This window comes from Phalacrocorax aristotelis, chromosome 10 (genome assembly GCF_949628215.1).
Source record: "Phalacrocorax aristotelis chromosome 10, bGulAri2.1, whole genome shotgun sequence".
NCBI lineage: Eukaryota > Metazoa > Chordata > Aves > Suliformes > Phalacrocoracidae > Phalacrocorax > Phalacrocorax aristotelis.
Window position 1 is genome coordinate 915111 of NC_134285.1, and position 17516 is coordinate 932626.

The window sequence follows — 17516 nt, forward strand, 5'->3', positions numbered from 1 at the left end:
GGTGACACCCGCTAGCCTTTAGCTACGGACACAGCCGTGGGTCGCCCCGGGGTGGGTTGGGACCAAGCCATGAGCCCTGCAGCTGGCAGTTAAACCGCACTTCCACCAGTGGAGCCAGATTGTCTTGGGAAATTCCGTTCCATGCAAAGCGGACGCGGGCTCCACTATGCCAGTGACTTTGTATCTCCCCGCACAGCCCCTGGCCGGCAGCGGCTCTCGGCTGTTCCTTACGCCGAGCAGCTGCAGAGCCATCGGCTCCTGGCCCAGCGCCTCTCGCAGCCGGCAGCGGATGCAGAGCGAAAGACCAAAGGGTTCTGCCGCCCGCTCCTGAGGACCCTGAACGCCCCGCGACACGAGCGACCGGCGTGGCCGCCAGCTGTCGGAGCAAAGCACGCAGGATCAATGAAGCAATACAGCGACTCGGCGTTTGAAGCGATCACTGTTTGTACAGGGATTCCTGAAAGAAGGTGCCTCCCTCCCCACAGGGCATGCTTCCCCACGCGCCTACAGCTCCTCTGGCTGTGCAGCAAAGCCCTCCCTCGGAAGTCACCGTTTATTGCACTGCGCTAGACCGAATGTTGCCATCAGAAAGCTGTGGTTCCCCGGGCTGCAGCAGCACACTGCAACCCGCCGGCGCTCCGTCTTCCCAGAGCTGGCAGAGGCATGGAGGTGAGCCCAGGTCAGGATGTTTCAGAGGACAGGAGGATAAAGTGGCCAAATCTAAGGAATGTTAACAGTGCTGAGCGTTTGGGATCTTCAGTGGCGACTTGGTTTTAGACCCTGGCAGAGGCCACCTTAACAGAGACAATAAAAGAGGTTTTAATTAAGGCAGAAGGGTCGGCTCAGCCTGCCAGAAGGACGAATAGGCCAAGAAATGCCCAAGTGATGGTGCAGTGATGAATACCTCAGTGTGCTACAGCTGCGCTGCGCAAGTGATCGTGGAAACGCAGCACTTTTCCAGCTGCCGCCCCACTCCCACCCTCAAACTCGCATCCCTCAACTTGGCAGCGCCCCCTCACACCCCTCTCCCCCGCCAGCAACCCAGCTCCATGCTGCCCAACTGTGGCCACTCATCAAGCGATCCCGGTGAAATGTACTATGTGGTGTTGAAACTTTGAAGTGACACCATGGCGACACAGCACACACAGCCCCCTCCTGACCAGACACCCACGCCTCCAGAGCCAGCTGATGGCGTGGTAACACGGCAAAGCAGTACTCGCCAGCGGCGTCATGAACCCCTAAACATCTGACCTGCAGGAAATCTAGCAAGAGTCCCCAAACCTGGTCAAGTCTTGTGACGGGGGAGGCTGTCACAAGTGGCTTCTGCAAGGGCTAGTCAGATCCTGGAGACAATGAACTACACATTTTTGGAGACTGAAGTCAGTTAGGAAGCTGCCTGTGGTATAAACACTTCACACTTTTTCACATAGTTAGAAAAAGTGGCGAGCCTAGGTCTTTCACACAGACAGCCCCCTGATCCCACACGAGACCGCAAGAAGAACACAGCTTCCTTCTGCGCTTGTCTCCGCTTCCACTTCAGGAGGGCTCGAGGAACACAGCTGCCACTGAACAGGCACTTCTAGCCAGCACGGGACTAGGTGGTACAACACCTCCCGCTGAACCCAGGCTTTTAGTGAAACACTTCACCTCTGCTGAAACCAGGCAGCACCAAATAGGTGTGCCTAATGTTTCAGTTCCGAGGAGAGGACTTCACCTTGGTGGCTTTAGGATTCTCGCTTCAGCACAAAGAACAGAAGCAATGACACTCTGTGTCAGAGCCGTTATAAAACAGCAGCGCTGGCATCATTTGTGGGTGAAAGTCACCAGCTCAGTGGCAGGAAGCAGCTGTTTCACACTGTAGTTCACCTTTTTAATGCACTGATACTGCAATAGTCAGTAACAGCCTGCAACAGTCGCAGAACAAGAGACTGCGGCTCAGGTGCCCAGGCACAGCAGAAACCTCACTCTAGTCTCAAGTTTGATATGAGTCACAACCCTGAGTCACTTGAACAACTGATGAGGCTTTAATTTATGTACAGTAAAAATACAAACGAACCAGTCAGTGGTTTTACATTTGATTAACAGTAGTTACTACACACTTTAGGACTTGTGCAGCCGTTTGCAATTTAAGGTGTGTCAGTACTTTGCGTTATACGGGACAGCTGACGGCTGCAGGGCTGCTGATCTCACAGCCAGACACCTACTACATAACTAACGTGCGTCCTGGCCCCCAGCTGCTACGCTACAACATGTGGGGGCCCCAGTTTTAAAAGCTAGAGAAGGACAATGCTAAGCTTTAATATAACACAACCACCGTAGGCAGATCCGCTTTTAGCCAGTTGTCTGGTACTGAGCCGGGAACACACGAGTGCCAGCTGTCTCCAGCTTTCACAGAGCTGCTCCCAGCAAGAATTGTTCCTGCTCTGTTATATGTCCAAAATGAAATGTTCACTCTTTCCAAGAAGCCTGAATCTCCTTCTGAAGTTTTGTAGTGCAGAAAAGCACCAAAGAGCTTTCTGCAAATACACATACTGGGTAATAAATGGGGACAATCGCAGCATTCTCTCACCCACCTCCGCTTTCTGCTTTGAATTACCCACTTTCTGCTGCACCGAACTCTGACTGGCAGGGCAATCCTCTTTCCAAAGCCCTTCGGCTCTTTGAGGAGGAAGTAGAACACACATTGGCCACAAGAATGCTAACCCTGTGTGATGGGTGAGAGCAGAGGACTGATATCTACTTCAGGAGCTAAAAGCGAAGAAGTCTCCTGTCAGGCAAGGCATAGAAAGACAGGTTTCAATGTCAGCCAAAAGTCCTAAAGCCAATCCCAGGATGATGAACGATAACCTGTCCCTACAGGAGAGAATCTTAGTCCACAGGGAGAAAAGGAAGAGGCCATCCACCTCAACACGCAGGCCTATAGAGCAGCGGATGTTTTTCCAAAGGAGAGCACTGGGTCTAATGAACCCTGGCAAGTAACTGCCCACAGCACACACATCAGCCATATGGCACTTCTGTTCTAGGATGGAGGTTGCTTGTAGCAAACATAAACCCACCTGCTTTGGGTCAGGAACAGAACTGATGTGAAAGACAGGCTTAGGCTGCAGAGTATGTGCTGTCAGCTCTGCCTTGTCCCCAGCTGCAACAAGGAGGTACTGCCCTAAAGGGAATTCTATCAGCTCTCCTAGCTCCAGAACATTTAATGGTACAATTCAGACAACATGGAATGAATTACATTCAAATGAGCACGCAAAGTTTAAACAACGTGACACAGCAGCTTTCACGAGGGAGTGCTTGGCCAGACCATTAGTGTTGAGGAACACTCACAGAGGTGCTCAGGAACAGCGGAGGGCCGTGCCCTGGTCCTGCTGAAAAATATCCCTCTCCCTGCCCCAGACTACGTCTGCATGCCTTTACTGCTCTGAAACACAGTAAATAGGCTACTAGACCTGAGTGAGTGGCAAGAACTTCTGGTAATAGCTCTTCGTAACGTCAATCATGAGTTCCTGGGTACATTCCGGGAGCTCCCCAGAGAAGAGTCCTGGGAGAAGAACAAGAGTACGACCATCAGTGTTCATGCAGGAGAAAGGGAAAATAAGCTTATATTCAATGTTCAAAGCAGTGACGTGAATTAAAATGTAAGTAAATACTAATAGAACAGCAAAGGGCTCTTCTCTCACATCGAGCAACACAGCAGGACCGCTCCCAGTGCACCCCGGGGCATACGCCAGACAGCGCTGCAGCTGGGTCCTGTAACGGCTTCCACCATTCCCGGTAGAACACCAGCAGAAGAGGAACAACGGAGTGTGCAATTTGTACAAGACCTCTGGCACAGCCAGGTCACATGGGCAGGAACTAAATATCCATATACCTCAATTTAACCTACTTCCCTCCCTATTAACATACGAACAACGAGCAAGTGGAATTTCTACAGCCTGAACCACTGAAATACCTGCAAGAGCAGAAACCACAGAAGGAAAAGCGCTCCTTCTGCCAGAGCCTAACGCCTGCTGCATTCTCGATGCCTGAAAAGGTGTACTGCTTACTGTACAGGATGGACACAGCTACCTAACACACACCAAAGCAGCAAGTTTCATAAGTTAAAATTGTTATTTTTCAGTTCACCAAGTGCCCTATACCTTTCTTTCTACGAACCAAATGCTAATAGGCGACTTTGCCATAGCAATCTAATTGTAAAATAAGAATATCCATGTTATCCACACTTTTGTACAGGTGAAGTTAGAGGGAGCGTACCTGGGCAGCCCGAGAAGACTGTGAAAGGTGGGACTACTGTTTCTGGAGGTAGCACTGTGTTGTCTAAGATTTTGCAGCAGTCTTTCAAAACGCATCTACGACCCTAAAACAGAGATTAGGTAAAGTTTATACTTAAAATACTATATGTTTTTGCTTATTCCTGGTAAGTTACCTAAACTTCAACAAACTTAACAGCTCAAAACACATTCTGCGTAAGGGATGACAGGAATAAATCTTTACCCTGACTGGATGCTCTTTCCAACAGGATTCACTTTTTCCTTTTTTGAGGAAAAAACAGTCTGTTTGCTCTTGACTAACACATGTACAGGCAGCTGCATATTAACGCACACCAACGCACAAACTGGAACCTAGAACCCGAGCCATGCAGTAACGTAGCAAGGCCTTCTCTAAGTCGGCAGACAGCAACCTTGGCTGTTTTGCGTTATTTGCTCATTAACCCAATTCCACTCGCGCTTCGTGGACAGGCTCTTTCCTGGACAGTTGCATTAGCCATGACAGTGTTGGGACAGACCCTCCCAACAGTTGTCAGCTGAGCCTGCTCTCCTCAGAGCACCAAAACTGAAAGCACCGCTTTCTGTGGAGAAGGAAAAGGAGGAGAAAGGAGCAGCACAGAGTAAGCGTGCTTGCTCCAGCCAGCTGGTGTGGGTACCTTCCACTGTTGTTACAAAGCCTCAACAGTACTGAACGGTTTAAAGGAAAGAAAGAAACGGCGCTCACAATGACGCAGTTCTTGCCGATGTGGACGTAGGAGCCAATCTGGGCCGCGTTGACAACACAGTCCTCTTCTATGAAGACATGATCACCAATGTGGAGAGGGAAAAAAGCCACCCTGTGACAGGAGAGTTATTTGTTCGGGTATATGATAGACGGACCGATCCATGACACAGACCCAAAATCACAGTGTGAAGTCTCCCTTCCCCAGCTAGATTACCAGAGGTAGGTCTGACGCTAAGGAAGACTGAGCAGCAACTGGTCTGTTCTCACCTCTTTCTAAAGGATGACCCCAATGAACAGCAGAAAGACATTGTGAATAAACAAAGAACAAGTGAAATATGTTCTTAACTCAGCTACTTTAACATACCCCAGCTTTCCCATATTGTCATCTGAAGGGAATGCTAACCCTCAAGGCAAAGCTGAAAATTTGAGGAGATGGCAGGTTTAGAAGGACAGATTTCTGCAAGTTCCAGCAAAAGGAGCACAACCCTCTGAACAGAGATCTCAGCCAAGCTGACATATTTTCTTATACAATCACAGAATAGAATCACTGAGGTTGGAAAAGACCTCTAGGATCATCAAGTCTAACTGTCAACCCAATACCCCCAGGCCTCCTAAACCATGCCCTGAAGTGCCACATCTACATGTTTTTTGAAGACCCTCAGGGACGGTGACTCCCCCACCTCTCTGGGCAGCCTGTGCCAATGCCTGATCACTCTGTCAGTAAAGACATTTCTCCTAATATCTAATCTAAACTTCCCCTGATGCAGCTTGAGACCATTTCCTCCTGCCCTAAGTGTACAGATTTTATCTTCACCTTCCCTAAAGGCAGGGGACCTCTTACCCTTTACTAAACTTCTTGAAGGGAGGTCTAATGACACTTCGGCTTTTCACCACGCAATGCCGCCCAACCCGTACGTTTGCCAGGTCACCGCGGATAATGCAGTCGTTCATAACTATTGTCTGGAGAAGAAAAGAGAGATAAATCAGCTCCATTTTCCAACTGCGTTACCAGTTATTGTACAGACTCAAGCAGGGGCCAGGCCACTCCAGCAAGATTACGTTACATTACAGGGGGTTCTTTTAGTCAAAAGAGAAGTGAGAACAAAGCAAATGCACAGGAGCCTGCAACCACCAGTTATGCCCTCATTGTGCCAGTGAGCTGCACAAAGCGAGCCGACACACAGAGCGAGGCTTAAGCACAAGAGAAACACGTTGTCGGGTGGATAAAAACACCACAACCTGCTCCCACGCAGGGGAGGCTGCCTGTCCTCAAAGCCCAGAGCCCTGGTACCACAGAGCCGGCAACGGCTGTCGGCAGGCAGCAGAGCAGAGCGGGCGCTGCTTTGGCGGTGACAGAGACCCCACGCCTGGGCCGCGCTCCCCTCCTGCCCGGCCCCGCCGCGGGGCGCACCGAGGGACCGCGATGGACCGAGGGACCGGGACGGGGGCACTGCCGCCGTCCCCCTCCCCGTCGCCTACCTTGCCGTTGAGAACGATGTTCTGGCTGCCGCACAGCACGGACTGCCGGCTCACCTTATTGCCGGACGCCTGCAGGGACAAGAGGAGAGTCACTGCGGCTGCTCCCGGGCCCCGCCACTACCGCCGCGACGCCCCAGCGAGCCTGACTCGGTCCCCTCCGCCGCCCCAAGCGGCGTCGCCCCCTCCCCCCAGCCCCCGCCCCGCCCCTAGCGGCACAGCACGGCACCACCCCTCCCCTCCCGACCCCTGCCGACCCCCGCACCGTCTCGATGTACTCGGACTTGTTGTAAAGCATCTCACTCAGCTCCATGGCGGCGCCGCCGCTTCCGCACAGCCGCTCCCACCTTCCGGCGCGTCACTTCCTCCCGCCAGCCAGCCCGGCTTCCGCCGCGTGAGCGGCCAATAGCGACCCCGTTGCCATGGTCACGTACCGCCCATGCGCCGCGCGCTTCCCGCGGGTAGGCATCTGTGAGGGGACTAGCGGGACCGGCGTCTGTGAGGGGACCAGCGGCTATGGAGGAGGCTGGGGGCGGCGGGGCTCTCAGCGGCGCCGAGAAGGAGAAGGTGTGGGGCCGGCAGGGCGGGAGCGGGTCCCGGGGCGGCGGGCTCGGCTCGGAGGTGCCAGCCTGGTGCGTTGTGTCTTGCAGCTGAGGGAGAAGCTGGCCCTGCTGAGGAGGGAGTACAGCGAGACCGTCAGCCGGCTGCGGGTGAGCGGGCCGGGCCGGGGGCGGTGGCGGGGCTGGGCCCGGCCGGGCGCGGAGGAGGCGCCGGGAGGCCGGTCCCAGCCCCGGTATTCTGTCCGCAGCGGGCGCGGCGAGCCGAGCGAGCCCGGAGCCACGGTGGGGGCGCGGCGGTGGAGGGCGGCCGGCGGGAGCGGGGACCCGCAGGTAGGGGTGGGAGCTGGCGGGAGCGGCCATGCGCTCCCCTTTTCCTCTTCGGGGTGGCGAGGCCGGGGTGGGGGTCCTGGCTCGGCCCCTTTCACCCTCCCGTGCCCCCACAGCCCGTCCTGGCCCCCCACGGATGGGCGCCGGCTCTGCTGCCCTGCCTGGCTCTGCCTCCCCTCTCTGCAGCTGCTGCCGTATCCACTGCACCCACGCCCAGCCCCCCAGTGCTGACCCACAATAACATCTCCTCTCCCTTCCCCCTTACCAGGCCTGCAGTGCTGTCTGACCCAGGCTGCAAAACCCCACTCTTTTGGTCCTACCAAAGTCTGGTTTTACTCCATGATGTTCTTCTTGGACAGCACTTTGCTGGGAGTACTTTATGCATATGACATTTTTTCCCACAGATCCTAGAGATAACACGTCTCCTAGTGCTGACAAACATGAAACCTCTCAGTTACAGACTAAAACCTGTTCTGATCCTGATGCAGAGAAGAAAACATCTATCACATTTAAACACGTTCCTGAATTCTCCAGTAATGAAGTTAGCCTGCAGGACAGCTCACAGGCGGCCAGCCTACAGGCTAGCCGGGAAAACCTGTGCTGTGGAATCGTTAGGCCTGCCCCTGTGGAGAAAAGAACCCAAACCTCCAGAAGCTTGATGAAGTTGAGGAGACGGACGAAGGCTCTGGTTTCAGAGGAAGAGGTATCAGTGCATGATGTGCATCGAATCAACGCTGATGAAACGGTGAAAAATAAAGTTGCCATCACAGACGAGCTTCGGTCACCAGTCTTCAGGCGAAGCAGTCCTTTGAACGGTGAGGAAAATACTCAGAGCGTACCCAGACCAGCACTGGTACAGAGAGAAGAAAACAGTTTCGCTTCTCCTGATGCAGTGTTAGGGGTCGTACAAGAGGTGCTTGAAGACAGTGTCCCTCCACGAGTGCCGGAGCTGTTCTCCTGTGCGCTGAAGGACAGCTGCGATGCCTGGCAGCCTGAGTCCCCAGGTGTTGTGGCCACAGCTGATGACCGTGAGCCTGCACAGACGTGTTCAGAGAGCGGTGACTCTGTTTTACTTGACACCAGTGGTGAGAGAGGAAAAGAATCCTCCGGTACAGTAAAACAAACAGATGGTGAGAGTATGCGTGAAGATCGTGGAGAATTACATAGGCTCTTAGATTTAATGTCAGAAAATGAAGTATTGCCTGCTGATGGAAATAGCATTATAACTGGTGAGAGCAAAAGCCATGAAGGAGCTCAAAGTGACACTAATACCTTAAATCCCTTTCCTACAGATCTTGTTCCAGGCAATGCCAAAGAACTGTTGGAGAATCAACAACTTGAAATTCAGTCAAGACTTTCTCATCCAGAGAAGGTGACAGCTCCTGAAAGCGCACTGAACTCTTGCACAGTGGTTGAGGGGCTTCTCTTTCCGGTTGAATACTACGTCAGGACAACTCGACGCATGTCTAATTGCCAGAGGAAAGTGGACCTTGATGCTGTAATTCTCAGCCAGCTGGGCAGAAGCAAGAAAGGTCAGCGAAGTAAATGCAAGCAGAAAGATGCAAATTCGGATCAGCCCTCCCAAGAAAGAGCTGAAAATGATTTGGAGTCAGGGGTCGTGCCGTTCCCTTTTCTTGGTGTGGAAAACGATCCAGCAAACTCAGGTAGTCCTCAGAAATCTCTTCCTGCGTCCAGTGGTAGCAGCACTTCACTCGGATCGATTTCTCAAGACAGTATCCCTCGCACAAAGCGAGATCGGAGGCGATCACAGAGGAGACAAAAGGGGAGAGGAACATCTACCTGCAAACCCCCCATACATCAAGTGTCACAGGAACTTACAGAGAGTTTGGATCTCATACCAATGGGGGAAAGCAGTAGCCTGCTGTCAAATGAGTGTCAGAGTGAAAAGGAAAACTGTGAGGCTAATCTTGAAAAATCATCTTCAGATGAGAGAAGATCATCTGCTGCTGCTGCTGCTCTAGGGTCTGGAGAGGCAGAAGTGACTGGCGCTATACAGCCAACGAGCGCTGATCCTCCTCCCAGAGGAAGCCAAGCACTCGGCAAATGCCATAAGACTCTGTTAGAACAGGTTCAAAATCCACTTGAGAGCAGTGATTCTCTGAACCCTGGGGGTGAAACCTTTGCCAGTCATATAGGAGATCTGGAAGCCAACCTAACTGTGTGTCAGGCTGATAAACATCCAGTGGAGCATGCTAAGAATGAGCACGTGCAAGGAGCCTGTAGGTCTGAGCAGCTCCTAGCGATTAACGTCCCTCTGCGCCGCTCCCTGCGCTCCTCGGCAAGACAGCGAGCCAGCCCAGTCTCAACAGGTACTGTGTCAGATAAGCATTCCCTAAAACTGCAGCCCGAGAGCAAGGCAGGCAAATGTCCTGTGAGTGCATGCACTGCTGTTCACGCCCTGCCATGGTTTTTTACTCAAGAAAATCTGATGGGGTTAAAGTATTATGTTTTTCAAATAAGAGAGATTATTTTAAAAATTTGGATCATTGTGTGCACATGTTCCTTGAACAATTCCAGAAACTTCTGCTTCAGCACAGTGACGGGGAGTGAACAGCAGTGTACGGATGAGGAGCAGGGCTGAGAACTTCCTAAGCTGCCTTTGCTGTTGAAGGGACTGTTGTGCACACTGGGCCTGATTTTCCAGCAAATGGATATAAATCTGTTTCTCCAGCCAAGCCTGCATATTAATGATTTTTTTTTTTTTTAATGCGGTCAAGTGTGAAACACAAAGAGTAGCGCTAGAGTCTGAGGGTCTGTGAATATTATGAAAAGAGAAAGTGTTGGGAGAAAATCAAACGAAACAAACTGACCAAGGCCTCGCTCAATTCTGGGAGTCTTTGGCAATGATATTTTAGCTGAAGGCTTGACGTGGAGCCATTGCGGAGCGTAATATCTTTCCAGGAAAGTGCCATTTCCATGTGTTCAGATGGATATGGCTTTTTTCTTTGGGGGGGGTGGGTGGGAGGGGGGAGTAGCGTGACACTCCAGATGAGAGATTCTGAAAAACCTAGTTGCTGGTTATTTTATGATGTGACGTTCTTTCTTGTATTCTTGTGTTTGTCTAGGTGAGAGCAAAAGAGGACGTAGCTATCCAAAGGCTTCAGGGGGTCCTGCTTCTCTTGGCCTCCCTGCTAAGGATCCTGATACTTGTGGCTCTCTCTTCTCCTTCCGCAGTCCCCAGTGGCTGGCCTCCAGACTGGGTATCAGAGACTTTCACTTACCAGATGAGGAATTTGGACCACTAAAACTTGAGAAATTAGAATCCTCTCCTGTGAATGACCTGGAGGTTTTTGTTCCTAGTGTGTTTGGAGATGGGGTGGCTTCAGAGGACACACAAGATGCACAAATGAATCCAGAAGAAAAAAGTCTCAAAAGTAATTTGAGTTTGCCTTTCAAAAATGGATTGCCCAAATTACCTCACTTAGAAAGCCACACTTCCAAGAAGGAACTTTCCACCCATGAGTTGCTCTTTACTCCTGTGGGGACTATCTTAGCTGCTGCCCCCACCGAGCCCGAGTCACAGATTTCCTCATCCATTTTCCCTGTCGTGGGTGCAACCCCAGCTGTTTTACCCTCAGTACGCAGTGGGGTCTGCCCCAAAACACCTTCTGCGCCTCCCTCAGAAGCCAGCCTGCGTTCCTCCAAAGGTGCATCTGCCCAGGTCGTGGGTGATGGGGAAGGCAAAGACTCTGCCATTCCACCACACTTGGACAGCTGCGGTGCAGGATCTGCCAGAAAAGAGGAGGAACAAAGTACAACGTTTCCTTTAGAAGCTGAAAGAGGTCCTGATAATAAATCTCATGAGGCTGTGGCCTTGGAGAAGCATCAGCAGTCAGAGAGCAAACAGCAGAGTTCCTGCAGAGCTTCTCCTGAACAGGTAACAAGCTGGCCTCTTTGCCAAGGGTGCTAAGCTGGTGGGTTTGTGGGTTAATCCCCTTTTCCACAGTCTCACCTGAATTCATGGGGAAAGACCTCTTTGCATGCTAGCCCTGCATGTTGTCTTTTAACTGGCTTAGTAAGGGTTTGGTTTTCATCTGTTGCCTAAGGTCTTTTGGTGTTAAAAGAAAATTCTTTAAAATCCTGCTTGGTGGAATTGGAGATGTGTTTTGGTGCTTATTGCGGGAGGCATGTTTGAAACGTGTGTATGAACAAAAAGTTTCTGGAACCCACATAGTGTTGGTCGATGTTAAGGAAAACTTTCAGCTAGGATTTGGTAAAAGAGATTACGTGACTTGTGTGCGGGATGGGTACTGAGAGAATGACTCATCTCTGAAGGCTGAGAGATGCAAAGTGGTGGTAAAAGTCAATTTTCAGGTGAAACCAGGAAATAACCTGCCTGGGATCTCTTATTTTTTCAAAGACGTGCAAGTACCAAAAGAGGTGCTCCTACCACAGCTCTCCAGCAACCGTGTGCAGAGTGAAATCACACCTCTGCCTCATTCTTGCAGGTGCTAAATGTAATTTTGGAGTTGAATTATCCCCATTCTTTACTCGTTTGTGCAGAAAAAAGATGTAGCAGAACAGTTGACTCCACTACCGCTTGATGGCCTGAGAGAAGAGAGCTTACAGCTTCTATCAAAGCTAAAGGTGGGATAATGTCAGATATTTGTTTACTGAGTCAGCAGCAGCTCTTTAATACCAAGTTCAACAAAACTGCAATAAAAAGTGCAGAATGGTTAGTGGAACAAAACAGACTGCTGTCTAATTCGATCAGGTCTGTCTTCACTTGTGGTAAAGCATTCTGAAATTTTAGATTGCTGTATTTCTGCTTCTGTGTGATAAAGGATTTTGGCATTTGTTTCTGAATAATGAATGGCTAAACACGTGCAAATGTCTTAAAAAAGAGAACTGCTGCGTTTTTCTTCAGCCCGGGGTGAAATGATCACAGCCCTTGTACCCGTGTTTCAGGCACTAGGTAACCCAGTAAGGAGCACATTTTGTGAGGGACTAGAGCGCTGCCAAATACGCGTGTTGATGCTCACACCCTTCTGGAATGGAGCCTTGCTTGTACATGCCATGACCAAGGCAAATCCTGCCCAGGACCGTGAGCACAGCTGAGCCATCGGGTGTTCTCACTGCAGTGGTGCCCTCCCGCTGCCCTCTGTCTGGCAGGGTGTAGGGAACGGTTGGCAGGCAAGGGAGCCGTGTCTGGGAAAGCTCACTGAGCTCCAGATAAGCTTGCTGGGGTCTGGGCTGCTTCTAGCTTTTCCAAACCAAAGTGCAAAGTTTTACACCAGAAGCAAGCCTGGGGGTTAGCGTAACCGCCAACGATAGTATTGCTGAAGCTGAAAAATTTCTACAAGGGAGAAGGCCCTTGCTCTGTTCAGTTTTAAACTTGGGCTGTGCTACTGCAAGTCCTGGCTCCCGTTTGTGCAGCAAGGGAAGCAAGTGCATGACTGCAGGTAGGTGGCACTCAGGCTTTCTGTGGCTGTGCCGTGGTCCCCCGTCCCGTCCCAGCTCGGGGCTCTCCCGGCTTCCTGTCATTTCAAGTGACAAGTGATTTTTTTGTTAAGTGAGCCAATGTATTTGCTGCTTTCAGGATGAGACCCGCCAGCCTTCTTTTCCTCGGTGCCTTATTGGCACCTTACTCAAACGTTGTGTTTAATTTTAAAGTGTTAAGTTTTAGCCTCTGTGTGATGAGAATTTGAATGCCAAGCATTTTTCTCAGGCTGAACCCCCAGGTTAGATAACTACATCTGTCAGAAGAAAACCAGCGCTGTTTTATTTTGGACAGGATTCTTCAAGTTCCTGCGCTGTGGATGTGAGCACCATGTGGTGGGAAGTGGCTGGCAGCAGAGAGCTGTGCGTGGTGACGGCTTGTGAGAGTTCCGTCTCCCTCTGGAAACCTCTGGCGTCCGACCGCTGGGGAAAGGTCTATACGTGGCAGCTCAGAGAGGTATGAACACAATGCTCGTTTCTAGAATTTAGGGCAACTTTCTTGTCCTGTGTGCTAGTTCCTGAGAGCTTGGAGTCTTGGGAGCAAGGTAAGTTCTTCAGGTGGCATCAATTTTTCATTCCATCAGGCAACAGAGGAGAATGATTTGCACTGCTGATGGAGAAGGCCCGTGCCTTGTGTGGTTGCATGTTATCTGCTAGAATTTGATTACTTCATGTGCTGAATGGTGGCTGCGCTGTGGCCACAGCCTTGTGCTCCTTCCCCTTATGCTCCCTGGAGACATTTTTTGTCTCTTATGTCGACAGGGATTGTTTAAGTAGGTAGAGAGTCAGCAGAGAGTTCAGCTGTTAATCTAAGCCTGGTGCTTCAGAGGGATCTGAAAATCGGTTCTGCTCCATATCATTTTACTTGAAACACTCTAGAAAATGGGAATAAGATCAAAGAGACATTGTGGGTGACACTGAATTCTTGTTCTGCTGCCCTAGATTCCTGTAATACAGATCGTTCCTCTGCCGGACACCTGCAACCTCGTGTGTATAGCGTTGGGAGATTTGGAGATTGGAGAAATAAGGTGGCATATTTATTTATTACTAGCGCTTTGCACCCTGAATAGCTGCAGCTTAACTCTCCTCTTGTGTAGTGGCTGAAATTATCTCTTACTAATGTGTCACTTTCTCAGTTGCTTTAACAGTAGGAAAATATGGAAGGGATTTCTAAAGATCGACTATAAAGACTTGCTTATTTGCCCCTAGAGGCAGTAGACTGTTTGAACATATGCTTATGTTTATATGCTACGGCATGATTGAGTTATGCTTCCTTGTGTCATTAGGCATGCTTTTCTCTTAATTTAGGCTCTTGCTTTATTCTTCTGAGAATGACTCATTCAAGCAATCACTAGTAAAAACTGGAAATATAAAAGCTGTCCTTGGGCTAAAGGGTAGGAGGCTGGTCAGCAGCAGCAGGACCGTGCAGGAGCAGCAAGTGGAAATGGTATCGCTTTCAGAGGCGGGAAGGTGAGCCTGCTGGTTTTGGGTTGGTCTCAGTGTGGCAGTGGAAGAAAAGTAAGGAAACGTCTCAGGTGTAGAAAAGTGTCAGGCTCCTCTTCTTTCTGGAGCTGTGCTGAGTACAGAACACATCCTCGCTATTTTGACTGCCTTTTCTCTCTTGCGGATCTGCTGTTCAGGAGCAAGGACGGACAGACTTTGATGCCCCCTGAAGAAACTGTTCTAGCTTTCGCTGAAGTAGAAGGAATGAGAGACGCCCTGGTCGGCACCACTGCGGTGAACAGCATTGTTATTTGGTCAGTGTTTCCTTTGCAATTAAATGATTTAGCTTGCAGGTGTGCGAGGTGGCTGTAGCAGCTAGCTGCAGGCACTGTACAGGCGTGTGGGTTGGCAGCTCATTTGCCTGTGAAATGATAATTGTCCAAGGGCCTACGGTCTGGCACTTCTTACATGGTTGGACAGAGAGCGAACAAACTATGCTGCTACAATTCCACTTGCTTTTGCATCATACTCATTACATCTCATCACGGGGCTTCTTGTCTTAGTTTGGTTTCTGTGCGACCAAAATGTGTCCGTTTTGCAGAGCAACGCAGCTATGATTAGGAAATAACATGTAGAGGATGGAAATGCAGTCAGAATTTGTGTTTTCACCAACTGCAGGAATTTGAAGACAGGCCAGCTCCTGAAGAAGATGCACGTTGGTTATTCCTACCCAGCTTCCATCTGCCATCGAGCGTATTCCGACTCTGTACGTTGTGAAATATCACATTGCAGCTCATGCATGGACTGCACCAACTAATTGTGGGGACTTGAAGGATCAGGCTTCCTAGAGTGGATTTGAAATGTCAGCTCTGAATAGACACACTAAAGATATTTCAAAGGAAAATAGGTTAGCTGGGAGAAATAAGCTGCACTGGCTGCCTTGAATTCTTGGCTTTCTGCAGTGTACTAATAAAAGGAGGGTGATGCATCAAGGTGTATTCCAAAGCAGCAGCATCATGGTAGTGGGAAGCAGAAGTACTGTTGCTCGGTGCCGGTGCTCGGTAAGCCCCTTCCATTCCACAGGCGGGAGGCTGCCGGCGTGGTGACGGCACGCTGCCGTTGCCAGAAAACCTACCTGAGGTGGTTAGTATTTACACGTACCCCACAGGACATCAGTCGCTTAAAACCAGGACTCATACTAATGATTCTTTCCCGCTTGCTTCCACCCGTGCTGTGATTCCAGATGGATTTTTGTAGCCTGTCAAGGATTTGGTTGTTTTCAGTGAGCGTTTAACCTTTGGGACAAGAATGTCTTGTCCGATAATGGTGGCTTGAGTCAGACTCCGGAGATTTCCTCAGAGTATCTGTCCTGCCGTATTTTGCTGGCCTGTGGCTGCTCTGAGAGCCGTGGTTTTCAGCCGTGGTTTTCAGCCGTGCTGGGTTGCATAGAACTCCTGTTAAATCTATAAGGTCCTAGGGATTGAGGCCCAGGAATTTTACTTTAAACGTCACCTCATCCTACAGCAAGGTTAGCTTTTTTTGGGCAGAAAGATAAGTGCATAAATCCACTGGGTCACTGAGCTATCATTCTATATTGCATCAGCCCATATCAGTCAGCAGCTGCTTTGGTTTTTATCTAATTTGATAAGGAAAGTAAACAATTTCTATTTTATTCAGTAAAAATAATGCATCACTGTCCATGGGGCTTTGATTATAGAGAATGCAGCAATTAATTTTTGGAAAATTCTTTGGGCTTTTTCCCCTCTTGCTGTTGTTTCTAGTGATGTATTTTTCCTCTGTGTATCAGGGCCTTCTGTTTGTTGTTTTAAGTCATCCACACGCCAAAGAGAGTGAGTCCTGTGGAAACCCCGCGTTCCGCGTGATCGCGTTCAACCCCAAAACAGCCAGGAGCACCGGAGTGATGTTCTCCTCCCTCCCCGCTGGGCACGCTGGAAGGCAAGTACCTCGGGGGGCGGGTGAGCTGGCTTCCTGGCTCCTTCAAGGTGGTTTTGGGGGAGAATCGCTGAATGCGCTGCGTGGCACTGTTGGCAGGGATCCACTTGCCATCTTGCCGGTGATAAGGAGGCTGCATCCGTCGCTGCCGTTTGTCCTGTACGCAGGCTGGAAGGGGGTGAGGGCGTTGGCCGTTTCCTGCCCGCTTCCCGCGCCCGTCTGCGCGCTGACCTCTGAGCCCCCGGCGTCACCACGCGGCTGGGGGCTCCCTCCGCTCGCCCCAGCTCTGCCGGCAAACAGGATCATTGATCTGCCTGCTTACGCTTTGAGTGATGGTGGACACGCCGTCGCGGGTTTCCCCAGGCAAAAACCCCCTCGGAAAACCTCTGCAAACGAGACGTTTTGTGCTGGTAGAGCACACTTTGCGGGGTTTATTTACATTAAGCAGCTGTTTGCAGTCAGATGCCCTTTTCCTTCCTATGTCTTGTGTTTTGAAGTCTAAGCAGTTTCAGGCTCTGCCTTACAATGCATTTATATCCACCATCGTGCTTCTGTGCACACAAATATCAGTGGAGTAAGATCTTGGCTTACTGAACACTTCTTGAGTACACACTGAGGCAAGGGAAAGGTTGTCTGGATGTCTCAGGTGTGCTGAAGACACAGGGTCTAACGTGGCCTGGTTTCCTACACTTGGCTTAAACTTGCTTATTAATTTTCTGTGTGAAAGACCAGTTACGATGATGCGGCCGTGTTTTCACGAACCCGGGACAATGCTGTGACCCCCCTGTGTCTGGCCTTAGGTACCTGGAGGGTGACGTGACGGGCGCGGCAGCGGTGGCGGTGCTGACGTCGGGAGCCGTGGCAGTGTGGGACCTGCTGCTGGGGCGGTGCACGGCCCTGCTGCCCCCCAGCCCAGCTGGGAGGTGGGCACTGGCCCGCTGGGCTCCCACCGGTGCCTGCCTGCTGACTGGGCAGTGTGATGGCACCGTCTGCCTCTACCGGTACCGGCAGCCCCAGCCAGGAGCGGCCTGAGGGGGGCTGGGGGTGGCTGGGCTGGACCCCGGTGAGCCGCGTAGGGGCCTGAAGCTTCCCCGGGGGCTCTGGGGTGACTGAGGGGGTGATGCCAGTGTGTGCTGTGCCATTAAACCTCTCTGCCTTGCAACGACTGTGGGGCTGCTGCTCTGCTGTGCCCGGGATGGGGAGGGGGCCACTGCCCGGGAGGGGAGGGGCTGGGAGGGAGTTGCCCAGGTCGGCGGGGGGCTGCTGGGGATGAGGCGGGGATCACTGCTTGGTATGGAGGAGTTG

At 51.1% G+C, this 17516-nt stretch overlaps 2 protein-coding genes across 7 annotated transcripts; one reads left to right on the plus strand and one right to left on the minus strand.

Moving 5' to 3' along the window:
* Positions 1–422: 422 nt before the first annotated feature.
* Positions 423–6841, minus strand: DCTN5 (dynactin subunit 5). The gene is made up of 7 exons (XM_075104567.1): positions 6734–6841; positions 6472–6540; positions 5834–5952; positions 4993–5104; positions 4255–4357; positions 3450–3541; positions 423–794 (listed from the first exon to the last, which is right to left on the minus strand). The coding sequence occupies exons 1-7, from the start codon at positions 6779–6781 to the stop codon at positions 774–776; spliced, it is 564 nt and encodes a 187-aa protein (XP_074960668.1). The 5' UTR covers positions 6782–6841; the 3' UTR covers positions 423–773.
* Positions 6842–6868: 27 nt separating this feature from the next.
* Positions 6869–17377, plus strand: PALB2 (partner and localizer of BRCA2). Of its 6 annotated transcripts, none has more exons than XM_075104560.1 (13): positions 6869–7035; positions 7119–7178; positions 7760–8485; positions 8648–9685; positions 10442–11253; positions 11880–11963; positions 13111–13272; positions 13758–13843; positions 14124–14285; positions 14456–14572; positions 14937–15024; positions 16066–16214; positions 17012–17377. In XM_075104560.1, exons 1-13 carry the CDS (start codon positions 6891–6893, stop codon positions 17241–17243), a joined length of 3861 nt encoding a protein of 1286 aa, XP_074960661.1. In that variant the 5' UTR covers positions 6869–6890; the 3' UTR covers positions 17244–17377. The 6 variants fall into 6 exon arrangements, with proteins under 6 accessions (XP_074960661.1, XP_074960663.1, XP_074960658.1 ...); XM_075104562.1 differs by having other exon boundaries at positions 7760–8170; XM_075104558.1 differs by adding an exon at positions 7277–7358 and having other exon boundaries at positions 6897–7035; positions 7760–9685.
* The last annotated feature ends 139 nt before the right edge of the window (positions 17378–17516 follow it).